Raw genomic sequence first — 17,582 nt, forward strand, 5'->3', positions numbered from 1 at the left:
ATTGTTCAAGCTTGCTTTGATTTCTACAACAGCTGTTCAATTTTTCTGAGTAGTAGGCATTTCTTTTGTGATCTCCCATGCTTTTAGTCTAAAATAGGGAGAAATTGGTGCTAATTCCAGCTATGATTGAATCATTGAGTCTTCAACCTCCCATTCACCATTTTTAAATCAATGGAAAAGGGTTTCTTTACAACACCTGCCAAGTACCCAAACTTTCCTTTTCTTGTGACATAAATCCAGCAACGTATTGGAGATAGTTATGGCCATTTAGATGATAGTTTGTAATGGTATTGCCCTTGTGTGGCACTTGATGGTTTGTAATTGGAGTCACTAGCGATAATGATGTATTTAACGTTGATGTGTGCAAGCACCTCTGGTCGTTAAGTTGAATTGGATCATTTTAGCTTTGATACATAGGAATAGATGCCATAAAGTCTTATTGATCCATAGAAGAAGTAGTACACTTATAGGTGCACAAACCCAAGGTTTTAGTTAATTTTAGGATTTAGCCAAATTACGTAAGGAGAACCAAGAATAGAATCTTAGTAAATCTAAATAAATCTCAGAACTTAAATCTTGATTTGCTGTCAAACTTGAAGAGGATAAGAGGCAAGTTAACAAATAGCCTAAATTGGGCATAAGATAAGCCTTAAAAGGCTTGGGCTCAAAGGTCCAAATTGATGTCAATATTCTCAAGTTAGTGAATAGATGTCTATCATTTCCAACTTATTTCAAAGTTCTTAAAATTGAGGTTTGGCGAATGGCTTAGTATAGAATTCTTCTACTTGACTTTATGAGTGAACACAGACTAGATCAAATGATCAGTGATTCCTAAATCCGTATTTTCTTTGATTAAGGGGGTGTTTGGATTGGTTTTTTTGAAAGTGATTTTATTCTCTGAGTTAAGTATATGAGAGAAGCTTTCTCTGAGCTAGCGTGAAAATATTTTTTCAAGTGCTTTTGATGGTTTCCAGACACCTCTTAAATGTTTGTCTATATCTATATGCTTGGTCCACTCATGGTGAATTGGATTTCTAACCATTCTAATAGTATTCATATTGTCATATTGAAATAGGCATGTTAGGCTTAAGTTTTAACTCTCAGCACTTTAAGTAACCACAATCCTTTACATACACCATGTGCTAGAGCTTAAAATTCATATTCAATGCTAGTCTTGGATACAATAGACCATTTCTTACTTCTCCAGTTACAAGACTTCCCCAAACTAGAGATAATAGCCTATAACAAATGTTGTGTTAGGTATAGACTACCCATAATCAAGACTTTGACTTCCCCTGAGCTTTCTTTAGCAAAATGAAGCCCCCTTCCTAGTTTCATATTTAAGTAGTGTGGGATTTTATAGGTTGCATTCATGTGTTCTTTTGGTGGTTGATTTGCAAAATGACTCACCACACCTATACCATAGCTTATATTAGACCATGTGTGGCAAAGATAGAGCAGCTTTCCCACCAACCTTTTATACCTCTCGATGCCTACCAGGATTGCTCTTTCTTAGGCTGTCTTTGATTTCCCCTTCTCGTCTTTTTTGGGTTGATGGCTTGTTTTAGTCATCAAGCTTATAGGCATGTTCTATTGGTGTTTCTAACTTTCTACAAGTATGGCCTCAAAATCCTTGTTTCTTTTACCAAATCAAGTGTATATCATCTCTGTTAGATAACAATCCCTTCTCTAGATCTAGCTATCTCTATTCCAAGGAAATATTCTAGACTACCTAAGTCTTCGTTTTTAATACATTTGGTAGTGAATAATGATTTCTTAAGTTTGATTATGTCAACTAAGTCATTACTGGTTAAGACAATATCATAGGTAAAAACAGTAAGAATTGCTACTTCCCCTCTTGAATGCTTTATAAAAAATATGTAGTTTGCTTGACGTTGAATATATCCCAAGCTTATCACAACTTTTGTAAACCTTTCAAACTTGACTATGATAATGTACGAATAGATGCTGGAAAGTCTTATTGATTCATAAATTGAGCATAAGATTTGCCCTTAAAGGCTTGGGCTCAAAGGTGCATATTGGGTCATGCCTAGTGTAAGCTTCGATGCTACCATTTTGCCTTTGTAACTAATAAATTTGGCATCTTAAATCTGTGTCACTTTTTTAGCTATCTTTGATTTTTGTAACAACATGACAGATGTTGTATCTAAGGTGATTTGCAATGTTTAGGACTCTGGACGGTAAGAAAGAGCATCATCTGTTGTATAATCATTTTTCCTCTTATGTTGTATCTCATACTCGTATCCCATTAATTTAGCGACATAATACATTTGTAAGGAGGTCTTTAATTTCTATCCTAGTAGAAACTGTGGACTTCATTGATTTGTTCTGGTAATAAACTTCTTCCTTTCTAGCCACAAGTATCACAAGAAGTAACTTTTTCTCAAAAACCAAAAGTTGCTTTTGTTGGCCCCAAGGACTTGCTGACAAAAGCAATGGGTTGTTTTTCTTGTACAAAAACAACCCCTGTCCTTGTTCAACATGCATCCATTTCCGAAATAAAACACTTTGTTAAAGCCTAGAAGTGCTAATACAGGTGCTGTAACTAGTGTTTCCTCTAGCTTTTGAAAGTTACAGTAGCCTCTTTAGTCTATTGGAAGGCATTTTTCTTCAAAAGATCTAGCAAAGGCATCGTTATTTGTCTCTAACCTCCTACATACCTTCTATTTTATCTTCCAAGTCCTGGGAAAGACTTTAATTGCTTGGTGGTTGAAGGTTTTGGTCAATCTATTACTGCACTAATCTTTTGAGGATTTGTAGTCACTTCTCTTTAGAAATGATATGGCCAAAATGCTCCGGCAAAAGTAACTTGTTTGCCTTGATAAAATAGTGATTATCGCTTAATAGCATTAACACTACTCTCAAGTGCTTTATATGTGCTTCTAAATTTGGGTTGTAAACCAATATATCATTGAAGAAGGCAAGTGTAAAATGTCCTAACTATTGTCTACAAATGCTATTTACAGCCCCTTGAAATGTTGCTAGATAATTGGTTAGGCCAAATTGCATGACTAACCAGTCATAGTGACTTGAATGCAATCTAAAGGTTTGTTTGGCTCAATAAAGAGAAGGGAAGGAAGGGGAGGGATTTTAATGGAGGGAATGGAGATGAAAGGAAGGGGAGGGATTTTAATATTACCTTGTTTGGATTAATTTGAGGTGAGGGGAGGGGAGGGGAGGAATTTTAATGTTATCTTGTTTGGTTTAGAAAGAGAGGGGAGGAAAAATATTTTTGTACTTTGCCCTTATATTATTTAAGTTGATTTTTACAAACTTTATAGAATAATTAATAAAATATAATTATAAATAGCATTTAATATATGAGATAAACAGCCAGCACTAGGAGAAGAAAATAGAAAATCTTATGCAGAATTTTTCTTTGAAAATTCTGGGGAAAAGTGCAAAGAAAACAGTAGAAGGAGCAATGGATCTGTGGGAGAAAGTGAGTAAAAGAGAAGAAATAAACTTGGATGGATGTGGAGGGAAGCTAAAGAAATAGCTCTCACAAAATGGCAGCTTCAGAAATTGTGCACTTGCTTTCTCTTGAAACAAGCTCTTCAGTTCAGATGGGCTTAGTTCCAGAGAGCAGAGATGGAGGCTGCGGCTGAAAACAAACACAGGGTTTATGATTTTATTGTGGTAAAGGCAAAAGGGTAAGATGAGAATATTAAAAAATTAATATGGGTATATTAGTCAATATAAGGTAAAATATTACTCTTTCCTTCCAAATCCCTCCAATTTTAGAGGGAAGGCTTATGAGGGGAAGGGAGGGAAAATGTAAAATTCTTTTTCCCTCTCATCCTAAAATTTTTATCTTGCCAAACAAGGGAAAATAATCAAAATCCTTGCCCTCCCCTCTACTCTAAATTTTTCATGCCAAACGTACCCTAAATGATGTCTTGTATGTATCTTGGGGCTCTATTTTGATTTGATGATAGCCCTTTGATATTGCTTCCATGCTTAGAAATGAAATAGGGACTCCCTCTCTTGCTGCAAATTCTAGTCTTGTTGATAACTTTTTTTTGGCATAATTCAATGACTTGAATGAAATATAAGATTTCCAATCGTAGTAAGAAAACAAGGTAAATAGATACTTAATTTCAAGTGAGTACTCTCAAATCTAGCTTGGTGAACTATCTGGTGTCTCTTTATTCATCTCAAAGCTTTTTTGCAGTAGGAATTGGATGCCTGTTCTTCTCAGTTTTCTTGTTGAGTACCCTATAATTGATGCATATTCTCTAGATCAATCCTCCTTCTTCACCAAGGCAATTGGTGTTGTAAATGGGGAACGACTTTCTTGAATAACTTTTGAATAAAGTTCACCTATTTGTGTTGATTCAGAATCAATATGAGAGAATCATTCTATTATTCACTAGTGCGACTAGCGCACATATACAAGGACTTGAGTACAAACAGTAATCCCAAGAAATCAGGAAAGATAGTGCAATCTGTAATCCCAAGAAATCAGGAAAAAATAATGCAAATAATAACAAGAGAATAATTACTAAATTTGACTTATTCTAATTAGGTCTAAGCTGAGTTAACTTAGACCTATTGGGCTTAAGTAGATGGCCCAACGTGTCTTCCAACACTCCCCCTCAAGCTGGCGAATATATATCAAGCATTCCCAGCTTGCCTACTAGTTCATCAAACCTCTTCTTATCCAGTGGTTTAGTGAGAAGATCAGCAACTTGTTGATGAGAACTAATATATGTCATGTTGACTATGCCTGCCTGTATCTTCTCCCTTATAAAATGTCTATCTATCTCAATGTGTTTAGTCCTATCATGTTGGACAGGATTATTAGCAATTTCCATTGCTGCTTGGCTGTCACACCAGGTCTGAATTGGAATATTCAGCTTCAGTCTTAGTTCCTTGAGAAGTAAAGTCAACCAGATTCCTTCGCATATACCAAGGGCTAATGCCCTGTACTCTGATTCAGCACTACTCCTTGAAACTATTGGTTGTTTTTTACTTTTCCATGTCACTAGATTACCCCATAGGAAGGTAAAATATCCTGTAGTTGATCTCCTTTTATTAATTGATCTTCCCCAATCAGCATCTGTATAAAGTTCCAGGCCTCTTGAGTCACTTTTTGTAAAGTAGATTCCTTTGCCAGGAGTCATCTTCAAGTATCTCAGAATTTCATAAACAGCTTCCATATGCTCCTCTTGTGGATTGCTTGAGAATTGACTTACTACACCAACTGGATATGCAATGTCAGGTCTAGTATTAGTAAGATAAATTAGCTTCCCAACCAAGCATTGATACCGTTCTTTGTTCACCGAAACACCATTCTTCTTAACTTCCAAATTAGTTTCTGTGAGCATCGGGGTACCTGAGGGACTTGCCCCTAACATACCAGTCTCTTTTAGGAGATCCAACGTGTACTTCCTTTGTGAAACTACAATACCTCTCTTAGATCTTGCTACCTCCATTCCCAAGAAGTATCTCAAGCTACCCAAATCCTTTACCTCAAATTCTCGTGCAAGTGAATGCTTTAAGTTTGATATGCCTTCATGATCATCCCCTGTCACAATTATGTCATCTACATATACAATCAAAACTGTCATTTTACCTCTATCATTTTTAACAAATAAGGTATGATCAGTTTGACATTGCATGAACCCAAGTCTGATTACAAAGCTTGTAAATCTTTCAAACCATGCACGTGGAGATTGTTTCAAGCCATATAGTGACTTATAGAGCCTGCATACAACACTAGGTTCACTTGGTCTCTTCACTCCTTCTGGAATAGCCATGTATACCTCCTCTTTCAAGTCACCATTAAGGAACGCATTTTTAACATCAAGTTGATGTAGTGGCCAATCTAAATTTGTGGCAATGGACAGCAATACCTTAATAGTGTTGAGTTTTGCCACTGGTGCAAAAGTTTCCTCATAGTCTATCCCTTGGGTTTGAGTGAAGCCTCGAGCTACTAATCTGGCCTTGTACTTGTTTATACTGCCATTTGGGTTGTATTTTATAGTGAATACCCACTTAGATGTCACAACAGATTTCCCTTCAGGTAGCCTCATAAATTTCCAGGTCTGGTTTTTATCCAGTGCCTTAAGTTCTGCTTCAATTGCCTCTTTCCATCTTGGGTCAGCTGCAGCCTCTTGGTAAGTGGTTAGCAATACCTCACTGTTGATATGAGCAATAAATGATTTATAGGTAGAAGATAAATTTCCATAAGACACAAACCTCTGAATGGGATATTGTGTGCATGTTCGTTTTCCCTTTCGAAGTGCAATAGGCCAGCCCAGATCATCAGAAACTGGATTCAAATCTGATTCTTGGCGTTGCTGTAGAGTGTCAAGGGTTATATTACCTTCTCCTTCCGGTGTTTGCTGCTGTTCAGAATTTTCTGCCATACTATCTTCAGTTGCATTGTTGATTTCTGATTGTTGCTGTGATCCTTGACCAGATTCTTGACCACAGGGTGATTCAGGTTCATGTCTAGGTGATTCAGGTTCAGGTTCAGGTTCAGGGGTAGTTCTAAGGTCTGGTTCAAGTGTGTTTGGTCTGTTTTCTATGAGCGTTGGTGAGGGTGACACATATGTTTCCAAAAAGGCCAGTTCTTTCCCATAACTCTCCCCTTGACGTGGACTTTTGGGATAATAGGGTTGGTCCTCAACAAAGGTAACATCCATAGACACAAATGTTTTCTTTAGGTTGGGTGAATAACATCTATAACCCTTTTGCGTAGGTGAGTATACAAGAAAAAGGCATTTGAAAGATCTGGGTGCAAATTTATCCCCATGATAATTGTGAACATAGGCAACACAACCGAAAACTTTTTGTGGGATTGAGGAAATCAAATGGGTATCTAGATAAGTGTGAGCAAGTGTATGGATTGGTGAATGATAGTTAAGGGTTCTAGATGGTAATCTATTGGCAAGGTAGGTGGCTGTGAGAATTGCATCACCCCAAAAAATAGGTGGTACATTGTAGGTTAGCATCAATGTTCTAGCAATCTCAAGAAGTTGTCTGTTTTTCCTTTCAGCAGTTCCGTTCTGTTGTGGTGTATAGACACAGCTCGTTTGGTGTACAATTCCTTGTTCATTTAGGTAAGTTGTAAACTGAGAACTTAGGTACTCTCGGCCATTATCACTCCTAAGGATTTGGATGGAGGTTTGAAACTGAGTCTTGATCATTTGGTGAAACTGTTTGAAGATGTGAAACAGATCAGATTTTTCTTTCATTAAGTATACCCAAGTTGTTCGTGTGTGATCATCAATAAATGTGACAAACCATCTATTTTGGGTCAAAGTTAGGATTTTGGCAGGACCCCATATGTCATTGTGTATTAGGGAGAATGGGGAGGAGGGTTTATAAATTTGAGGTGGATAAGTTTTTCTGGTATGCTTGGCAATTTGACAAGAATCACAATGAAGAGAAATATCCCTTTTATTCATAATATTTGGAAACAACTTCAACATATAACTGAAACTTGGATGCCCTAATCTGTAATGCCAAAGCATCATTTCTTTATTGGAAATAGAAATACTTGCAGAAAGAGCCATCTTCTTCTCCTTGCTGATCTTGCCATCAAGGTAATATAACCCTTCACACTCCATAGCTTTGCCAATCATCTTCCTTGAGTCCAGTTCCTGGAAAACACAGTGAGAGGAAAACATTTTAACATTGCAATTGCTGTCTTTTGTAGTCTTGGTAACAGATAGCAGGTTACACTTAATACAGGGAGCATACAAAACATCATACAAGCTTATTTCAGGGGTAACATGTACAGTACCAATCCCAAGAGCTCTACTTCTATTTCCATCTGCTATTTTAATGTTTATTCCACTGCATGGTTTAATTTCACTAAACAAAGACAAATCATCTGTCATATGATCCGTGGCACCTGAATCTACAATCCAAGCATCAGGTTTTTCTATTTTAACCTTCATTGCTTGAACATATTTACCTATTTGGGCTAAATTACCCATAGAAATTGTTCTTTCAGGTAAGATATCACCTCTGCTGCATTTCTCAATCAGTTTGCGTAGGTTCTCAATTTCATCAACACTTAAGGCTCCAGGTTCTCTTGTTTCATTCTCTTGTGGAGATACTGAATATCCTTTTGCATCTGACCGTGACTGTCCTCTGCCTCTTGGGGGTTTTCCATGTAGCTTCCAGCAGTTTTCTCGAGTGTGGCCACTCCTATTGCAATGGTCACACCAACCCTTTCCTTGTTTTCCACGTCCGCCTGAACTATTAGCAGTTTTACTCACTAAAGCTGATGATTCAGGATTAGAATTAGAATACACTCCCTGGGTTAGATTCTTTCGACTTTCTTCAAATTTGACCATATTTAGAGCCTCACGTAAGGAAGGCAGAGGTCTGGTACTCATAATTCTGCCACGGACTTCCTTAAATTTAGAGTGCAGACCAAGTAAGAACTCATAGGTTCTTTCTTTGTCCAGCAGCTTCCTATACAACGCACGATCTGTTGAGCACTGCCAGTCTTGTGTGTCGTAGAGGTCTATTTGCTGCCAGATTTTCTGCAGCGTTGAATAATACACAACCACTCATTGTTCTCCTTGTTGCTTTAAGTCTTTGATCATACCTTTCAGTTGTAGAATAGCTGCAGTATTCTCTAAGGATGAGTATGTTTCCCTTGCTGAATCCCATATTTCCTTTGCTGTTTTTGCCAACAAATACTCTTCGCTGATGTCCAGGTTCATGGAATTTATTAGCCATGACATTACCATGGAATTTTCAGCATACCAAGTCTCGAACTTGGCATCACTTTGTGTTGGTTGAGCAGCATCTCCAGTAAGATACTTTTCCTTCCCTTTTCCCCTTATGAATATCAGAATGCTTTGGGACCATTGTAGATAGTTGTCCCCATTCAACTTGTGTCCGACAACGGAGAGAGGAAAGGTCTCACTCGCAGGGTTGGGTCACACACTGTGTTGCTGTTCTATATTTTGCGACTCAGAATTAGGGTTGTCGCTGCCTCCATCACTGTGGAGTGCCCGATATCGGCCGAATTGAATTTGATTCTGAGTCATTGCTCTGATACCATGTTGATTCAGAATCAATATGAGAGAATCATTCTATTATTCACTAGTGCGACTAGCGCACATATATAAGGACTTGAGTACAAACAGTAATCCCAAGCAATCAGGAAAGATAGTGCAATCTGTAATCCCAAGAAATGCAATCTGTAATCCCAAGAAATCAGGAAAAAATAATGCAAATAATAACAAGAGAATAATTACTAAATCTGACTTATTCTAATTAGGTCTAAGCTGGGTTAACTTAGACCTATTGGGCTTAAGTAGATGGCCCAACATGTCTTCCAACAATTTGAATAACATCTTTTTGTGCTAACGAGTAACAATAAAGCTTGAGATTAATAGGATTTGTGCCCTCTTGCAGTATGATAGGATGGTTATGGCCTTCCTTAGGTGGTGGGAAGCCTTTAAGCTCACTAGAAGGGTCTTTATTTCTTGCAAAAGTTTATTGATAGTAGTTGGAATGGTTTCTTTTCTTTGCACAATCATGTGTTGGTGCTAGTGTAGGCTATCTTTAGCAAGCTGGAGCAAGAAAAATTGACACCCCTTCCTATTCTCTTTCTCCATATTTGGATCCACTATTTGCTACACCAATTTAGGCTATGCTTGCAAAACACACATTCTGCCTTCATTCAAATAATACATAGTGCAAGAATCATAATTGTAAAATGCATAGTGATGGCCCTTGGGCCATTTCTAACCCAAACAGTGTCACAAGTCTTAGTACTCATGACTCGTAAGTCTCTTGTGAAAATGTGATGAGTCTATAATCCACAAGTCCTATGATCAAAACCTAGTTGATGTGAGAAGGAGAGGGGGAAGAAGAAAAGAAGAGAGAGTGAGGAGAAAATTAGGAACCATAAGGAAACAGAAGAAGGAAATTAGAAATATGAATAGGGTTCTGGACAAATTTAGAATCAATAATAACAATATAGGTTTAGTCTTTGTGCTTTACATGTATATGTACACATATATAATTATAAAGTAATTATTACTCTCTGATTCTTCTAACATACTAACTTCACAACCTACTGGACTAATGTATATCTCTTGTTATTTTCACAATTGAATACTTGACATTTGACTTTCTGTTTTAGAGTTTGTCTATTACCAAGGATCATGAATAATATTGAAATTCAAAACTTTTCTTGGTGAATTTTTGTTATTGAGATTGAAAATTATTCAAGTCATACTCATGGGTGGTTGATTGAGGATCTTAGCATCAAGTATTTATTGATTTGTGTATTGTGTTAATGATTTTGTATTAGATCATCAACCCTTAAAAAATCTATATATGTCAGTGTCACATTTGATCTGCTTTATACAATTTTATGGATTTTTTTGTATTTATATTTGGTGATTTTGAACTAGAAATTTTCTTCAATGTTATTGTTGTTTTGTTTAATTTGGTGTAATAATTTTTCATATTTTATAGAGTTTATTTGGCAAGCCAAATTAGCTATAGAATGTTGAATATTGGTTAGTCATTCTTTCTCTTAATGTCTATTGCTTGATAATAAATAGACCTCGTCATAAATGATGTTGCAACATGATCATGTTGTTCGTAAATTGTTGATGTTGCTCTTTTAGAATACTCCTTGCGTTGCTTTTTATAATAGACAATTAACTAAATTATGTTGGTTGAAATGTTAAAATTAGTTGAAGACAATAAGTATGCAAACCAATGTAACCTTTTTGCAAAAAATACTCTCATTTATGTGGAAGCAATAATATGTGGTGAAGAGAGAATTTGTGTGAAGTAAATACAATTATATCAATAATATCAATAATTAATGCGGGTAAAACGGGAAATCAACAAACAAAATCTGAGACAACCTCTAGATGTCTCATAAAAAGAAACATGTCATACTCTACAATTGTTACATTTTGTGGTATTATGTGAAATTTCAGTCCACTGGGAAGCTTGCTACAATTGTTTTTGTATGTTGTCATGCAATTTGTAAATTTAATGATTTATGTTTTTACTAGAGCTCTTTTTGTAATTCCTTTCTCGAATGGTTGCATTCTTGGGGGTGTTAATGGTTTTTTGTGGCGGGTGTATACCAAGGTACTACAGAAGTATAAATATGTCATAATAGTGACGATTATAATTTGTTGAAATTCAAAGGCATGACTATTTAGTGTTGTTTTTGCTTGAAAACTCATCTTCACCGTAACTAATGTTTGGGCTTTGACTTAATATATGAATTTTTTTTGTTTTTGTTTTGTATCCTTGTGTGTGCAAAGACTTGATTAGTAAGCCAAGCTAAAAGGTGCTTTTATTTGGCTTTGGGGAAAATTTTTTTTTTCCTTGTTGAGAGATGTTTTGATTTTGCCTTATTTTGGCATGATAAACTTGTCTTTGTTGTCATAAAAGTGTTAGTTAAATTTATCAAGAAACAAAAAAGGGGACTAGATCGGCTGATTCAGATCGGAAACCGATCAACCGGCTGGAGGTCTGGTTTGATTTAATATTTGAATTGGAAAAATGGGGAACCAGAATTGCCCGGATTGAACTAGAGTAAATCGATAATAGTTGGACAACCCACTGAATGGGGTGGGTTATCCAGTTTGATATGTTTTTCCGATCGTCACGAGTGAGAGAGGGACAATGGAGAGTACCTGAACAATGGAGAGAGTATCGTTGGCAAAGGTTGAATGAGAAGATGGATAAAGCATTGTTGGTAAAGGTTGAACAAGAAGATGAAGAAGGGAAGGGACAAAAATGAGGTCAGATTGAGATAGATGAAAGAGAAGATGTAAAAGATGAGGAGAGAAAAGAGGAAGAATGCTTTGTCCGAAAATGAAAATGAAAAGAAGGATTGAGACTAAGCATTAATGGGCCCATTGCATTGCTAGACCAAGGCGGCAGCCCTAGCATTTTTCTTTTCTTTTTCGTATTTTCATGGCCGTACAACCTCACATATTTTTTCCCCCATTCTCCCATTAATACATATTATAACATTAAAGAAATAGGAAGTGCTGTTAAAAGAAACGTAGATAAGTGGATGGAGTTCCTTTGTGGTAACGCATGTTATCTGTATACATGTAATACTTTTGCTGTCTAAAAAAAAAAAAATATTTTTTTTAATATTGTTTCAGTAAAAATAAATTTTTAATCAATATAAACTAAATTAGATTATTTTAATATGATCAGTTTGATCTTGAGTACTTAGTTTGACCCAGTAGCTCTTAAACTAGTATATCAACTGGTTCAGTGCTCGGTTTAGTTTTTTGTACCCTCAAATTTATGTCTTTAAATTTGATCAAATGCTCATCTTTCTTTCATGTAGCATTTAAAATTTGTTGCTTCACACCTCTCCTTGGTATTGAGCGTCTTAATGCTAATCTTCAACAAGCTTGAGAAGTTCTGATGATTTTGTTGTATAAGGTTATTACTCTATGCCTTACAAGATAGAAAAGCTTGGAGGCTTTTTCTTGAAAGATGCATGAGTTACCATTTCAAGTTGGTCAATTGGCGGAGACAAGGTCTTTACAACCGGGTTATCGTGGTGCTTGGTTTCGTTGCAAGGTATTCTTTGTTGTTCTCCTAAGCAGTTTCTTTTATATGGTGCGTGGTTTTGTTGCAAGATATTCACAGCTTTGAAAGATGCATGAATTGTCATTGATGATTTTGTTACTAGATGCTTTCCTAGGTAAGTATCAAATCATTGATTCTCATAATTTGGATTGTTATAGTATCTTACTAAAGACTACTTATAATTTGTGGGTTAACAAAAGTATGTTGGGCCTACTACCAATATTATATAAATCTAAGGGTTGTGCAAAATAATGAACCAACACAAATTAGAATACAACAACAACAACAACAACAACAACAACAAGGCTTATCCCACTAGGTGGGGTCGGCTACATGAATCACACGACGTCATTGTGCTCTATCAACAACCCAGTCCTTAGATATGTTGTTGACTAGGAGGTCTCGTTCAATGACCTCATTAAGCGTTCTTCTTGGTCTTCTTCTGTTCCTTTTTATGGGACTCCATCTTGTCTGATCCACCCTCTTCACCGGGGTCTCCAATAGCCTTCTCTGCACATGTTCAAACTATCTTAAGTGATTTTCAACCATTTTCTCTTAGATAGGTGCCACACCGACTTTTGCTCTGATATTTTTATTTCGAATCCTATTTTTTCTTGTATGATCACACATCCATCTCAACATCCTCATTTATGCTACTCCAACTTTGTGCTCTTGTTTTCCCTTTATTGCCCAACATTCACTACCATACAACATAGTCGGTCTTATAGTAGTCCGATAAAATTTTCCTTTAAGTTTCTCAGGTACCTTCTTATCGCAAATAAAGATTGCAAACATATTCACGATGATCAAGATTGCATTCCATTCCATTCAAACTGTGCCTTGTCATGAGAGGAAGGGCCCTATTTATTGCAACTAGAGTAGGAGTGATTGATCCAAAGGACCTACTCATGATCTGGTTGCTTTTCGTTGCCTTTAAGGCACGTTGAAATAATTTGAGAGAAAAATGCTGCATGATTTTCATTGATGGTGTTGGAAGGTGTCATCACAGCTCATGAAATAAAAAGTTTATTATGTCTTATTTCATTTAATCAATTTCTAGTTGTATGTTCATTTTGTTTGACTATATCCATTTTAGGAGATAAGAATTGGATCTTGTTTATTATTGAGATTAGTTAGGTTAGAAGAATAGGTTTGATTGCTAAAATATGACCCTAGACTCTCCTATATAAGTTGAACTATCAGATCAATGGAAAAAAAGGGCTTATACTCGGTAAATTTCAGATAGGAATGAATACATATATAGGTGAGATATAAGGAAAATAATCTAATTACATAACTAATATCCCTCCTATAATCTTGGAAAACATGAAAACTAAGATGCTACTAATGAAAATAACATATAAAAAAAATGAACATTAAGATATGATCAAATAGAAACGGGCTAAAACCCCTAATGGGCCCATTAGTGGTAGTAGGCCTACTTCCAATACTTACACCAAGCTAATGAATAGATGTTTGATCATTTCCAGTTTGCTCTTGAAATCTTTAAACTTCTATTGGCTTACTGACTTGGCCATTGCATATGCAATTTACTTTTTGGTTAGATATGTGGTAGATTGATTACTTTGGCATTTTTTTTAGGTGAAGTCCTTGTCAATTTCTGCATGTTTCGTTTGATCATGATAAATAGGATTATTAGCAATCCTAATTGTAGCACTAGTGGCAACTCCAACCCTGAGTTCTTTCAAAGAGTCTAATAAGCCATATCCCTTTATGTACACCAAGAGCCAATGCTCTATATTTAGATTTAACTAAAATTCGAGAAACCAGTCGTTTCGTACGTCTCTATGTTACTAGATTACCCTAAATATAGGAGCATAGACAATAATACCTTTATACTATTGAAGTTAAGCAATAAAGCAAAAGTTTTTTAAGTAATTAATACCTTTGATCTGTGTAAATCCTTGAGCCACTAACCTAGGTTGAAACTTATTTATATTGCCATTCGTCTTATATTGCACAACCTAGACCCATTAACTTCCCATAATCAACTTGCCTTTGGTTAAGTCAATAATTTTTTAGGCTTGGTTCTTATGCATAGCTCTTAGTTATTCTTCTACAGCTTGTTTCCATCTATTATCAAAAATTGCCTCATTGAAGCATTTTGGTATCCTCACACTTTTAGCATTTGTAACAAAGGTTTTTATATGAGGATAGGCTTTCATATAAGAAACATACCTATTAGTAGCACTTGCAACCCCATAGAATTTTTCTAAATGTACCTATCAGTGGTATAAAATTCTTTTTCCTTTCTTCAATTGAGGGGGAGAGCATTAGAGAATCTCAGACTTGGGAATCAGAACATAATATAGAATGGGTGTTACTTGAACCTTAGGCTATGGCAACAGAACCATTACCTCTATCATCATTGTTGCCATCTCCAGCGTTGCTCATAGAGGAAAGCTCAAAAATAAGGGGAGGCTTAGAGAAATAGAAAGATAAGGATACATTGGATTACACACGGGTAGAAATCAACAAAAGAAGAATGCCTTGTACTTGAAGTTCTAAAGGAGTCAAAACTAGTGGTAACTCCTGAAGAACTTGATCCTAAGCCCTTTCATCAAATCCTTAAATAGGTTAGTAAACAATCTGATCTTGATTTGCCTATCAGTCTAAGGAAGAAGCCTCAATCTTGATATGGTATCCAATTCAAAGGCATTTGTCCTATAAAGTTCTCTCTCCTAGAGTTATTGAGCCTTTGTCACTAATTTAGATGAATTGAATATTCCCAACAACATTTAGGAGGTAGAGGAAATACCATATTTGAGAAAAGCAATTATGAAGTAAATGAGAGCTCCCCCCAGGGGGGAGATGAAACATGGAAAATTGTTGAAATACCCCTGAATATGAGGTTGAGAGTACACTTGATAAGTTAAAAGCTTGTCGAGTGGCAAGACGATTCACCCAGACATATGGTTTGCAGCTACTAAACTCGTATGGCTACTTTATCAATTAGGTATGAAGAATGCGTTCCTAAACAAAGAACTAAAAGAAAAAGTCTACCATTAGGCTTTGGTAGAAGCATAAGTAATCAAGTATGTAGGTTTAAAAAATCTCTATATGGTTTGAAGTAGTCTCCCAGTGCATGATTTGATGGATTCCTAGAAGTTCCAAGGTCAAAAAGGTTGCAAAAAGGAATTGTCAGATCATGCAATGTTTAAGCTTAGCGAAGTAAGAAGTGCATTTGTATCGTGTACGTTGACAACATAATTCTTGTAGGGCATCATGCTGATGAAACATTTGCAACTTGAAATTCTTTCTTGGGATGGAGGTTGCAGGATCAAAATGAGATATCGATGTATCTTTGAAAGAAATACAAATTTGATCTTTTGAAGGAAACATGCATGTTGGATTGTAGACCTGAGGAAACTCCTATTGTGGCCTTAAACAAGAAGAAAAAGAAGCCCAAGAAGGATAGTAAGGAAGAGTCATAAGAAGAAGAAAATAGCCTGGTGAGATTGAAAAGGACAATGTGAAAGGAGGATGTTGATAAAGAAAGATATTAGAGACTTGCTAGGAAGCTAATTGACTTCTCTCACACTACTCAATATAGTGTTTAATGTAAGTGTAACTAGCTAATACATAGATGAGACAAAGAAAAAGCATATGGGAGGAGCCTTTAGAATGTCGAGGTATTTAATAGGTACTCCTAGTAGAGCTTTATTCTTTTGGAAACAAGAACGAAGAATTGTAGAGGTGTACACAGATGCAAGTTGGAGAGGAACCCATCTCGAATGTATATCAACTTGTAGTTTTTGTGCCTTTATATGGGGAAATTTGCTTACCTGGAAAAGCCAAAAATGTGTGTCTACAAGCAATGTTGAATCGAGTTAAGGGCATCAGTGCATGGAATAATGGAACAGTTGCGGTTGAAATGAGTCTTGAATGAGATAGTATGTGGATTTGGGATCAAAACTCCAGTGTGACAAGATTGCTAAAAGTATGGCCTTAAGTCTTGCTCAACATAAAAGGTCTAAACATGTGGAGGGTGATACACATTTCTTTAGAGAGAGGGAAAAAAAATTGAAAGATGGAATCATATCTTTGACTTATCTGCCTACTAGTTTTAAAGTTCTAGATGTATTAACAAAAAGATAGCTCAAACTTGCTTTTGAGAGTTGTATGAGCAAGGTGGATGTAATTAGCATTTGTGATCCAACTTAAGAAGAAATATGGGAATATTGTGCATTGATTATAAATATTAGTTATTATTGTCTAGCCTCTATAGTTTTGATAGGGATTTATTAGATTTTATCATATAATGATGTCATATAATGTATACATATTGGCCTTTGTATCTTAGTGTCATAAGACATAAGAGAAACATATTTTTCATCTCAATTTGTCCACATAATTATAATCACAGTCTATTTAATGGTGAACGTTCAATCCTTATGGAATTTTATTTTAATAAGGCCCCTTAACATCTTCCACCTTTAGCTTTGATGACCATGCCTTTTGCTGCTTTGTGTCATTTCTTGGCTTAATACATGGTAGGATTGCTTTCATTCACTATCTTATTTTTGATGCATGAGATTGTATCATGCTTTTCCTCTCAAACCATTCTCTATCTTTATGTTAATCTAAAGCTTCCTTTATAGTAGGTGACTAAACCAACTTGCATTTTTTTCTTCAACCCAGATTCAAAAGATTCGTGAGAAGAATGGTGAATTGTCCTATCGCATGGAATATGTTGATTATCCTGACCAGGGTATGTTTTAAGCTCTTAGTTAGAATTATTGAGTTTTCAAGTCATGTGAAGTATTAATTTATTTAGTGAAGAATTTATAAATGTTGTTCTTGATTATATCTTACATCAGTTATAGATAATGTGGTGTAATGAGTGTTTTGCTTCTTAGATTGAGTCTAGTATGTAGGTGAATCATGGAAACTCATTTATACTAATAGTGAATACTATTAATGCAAGAATCACCCAAGAGGGGAGGATGTGGATTGGATGATGATAAGAATTT

The 17,582-nt window shown here is 35.8% G+C and overlaps 1 protein-coding gene across 6 annotated transcripts in view; it reads left to right on the forward strand.

Moving 5' to 3' along the window:
• LOC114747427 (uncharacterized) overlaps positions 1–17,582 on the forward strand; it is a 44,364-nt gene that overhangs the window by 5,865 nt on the left and 20,917 nt on the right. For 3 of the 6 annotated variants that reach the window (XM_028935784.1, XM_028935755.1, XM_028935762.1), the window contains exons 2-3: positions 12,341–12,579; positions 17,251–17,320. In XM_028935784.1, coding sequence (XP_028791617.1) covers positions 12,493–12,579; positions 17,251–17,320 — 157 coding nt within the window. In that variant the 5' untranslated portion in view covers positions 12,341–12,492. The remainder of the gene's footprint in view (positions 1–12,340; positions 12,580–17,250; positions 17,321–17,582) is intronic. The other 3 variants (XM_028935770.1, XM_028935779.1, XM_028935793.1) reach the window with 2 other exon arrangements.

The sequence above is a fragment of the Neltuma alba genome, unplaced genomic scaffold (assembly GCF_004799145.2).
Source record: "Neltuma alba isolate B1F8T4 unplaced genomic scaffold, ASM479914v2 tig00000874_pilon, whole genome shotgun sequence".
Classification (NCBI taxonomy): Eukaryota; Viridiplantae; Streptophyta; class Magnoliopsida; order Fabales; family Fabaceae; genus Neltuma; species Neltuma alba.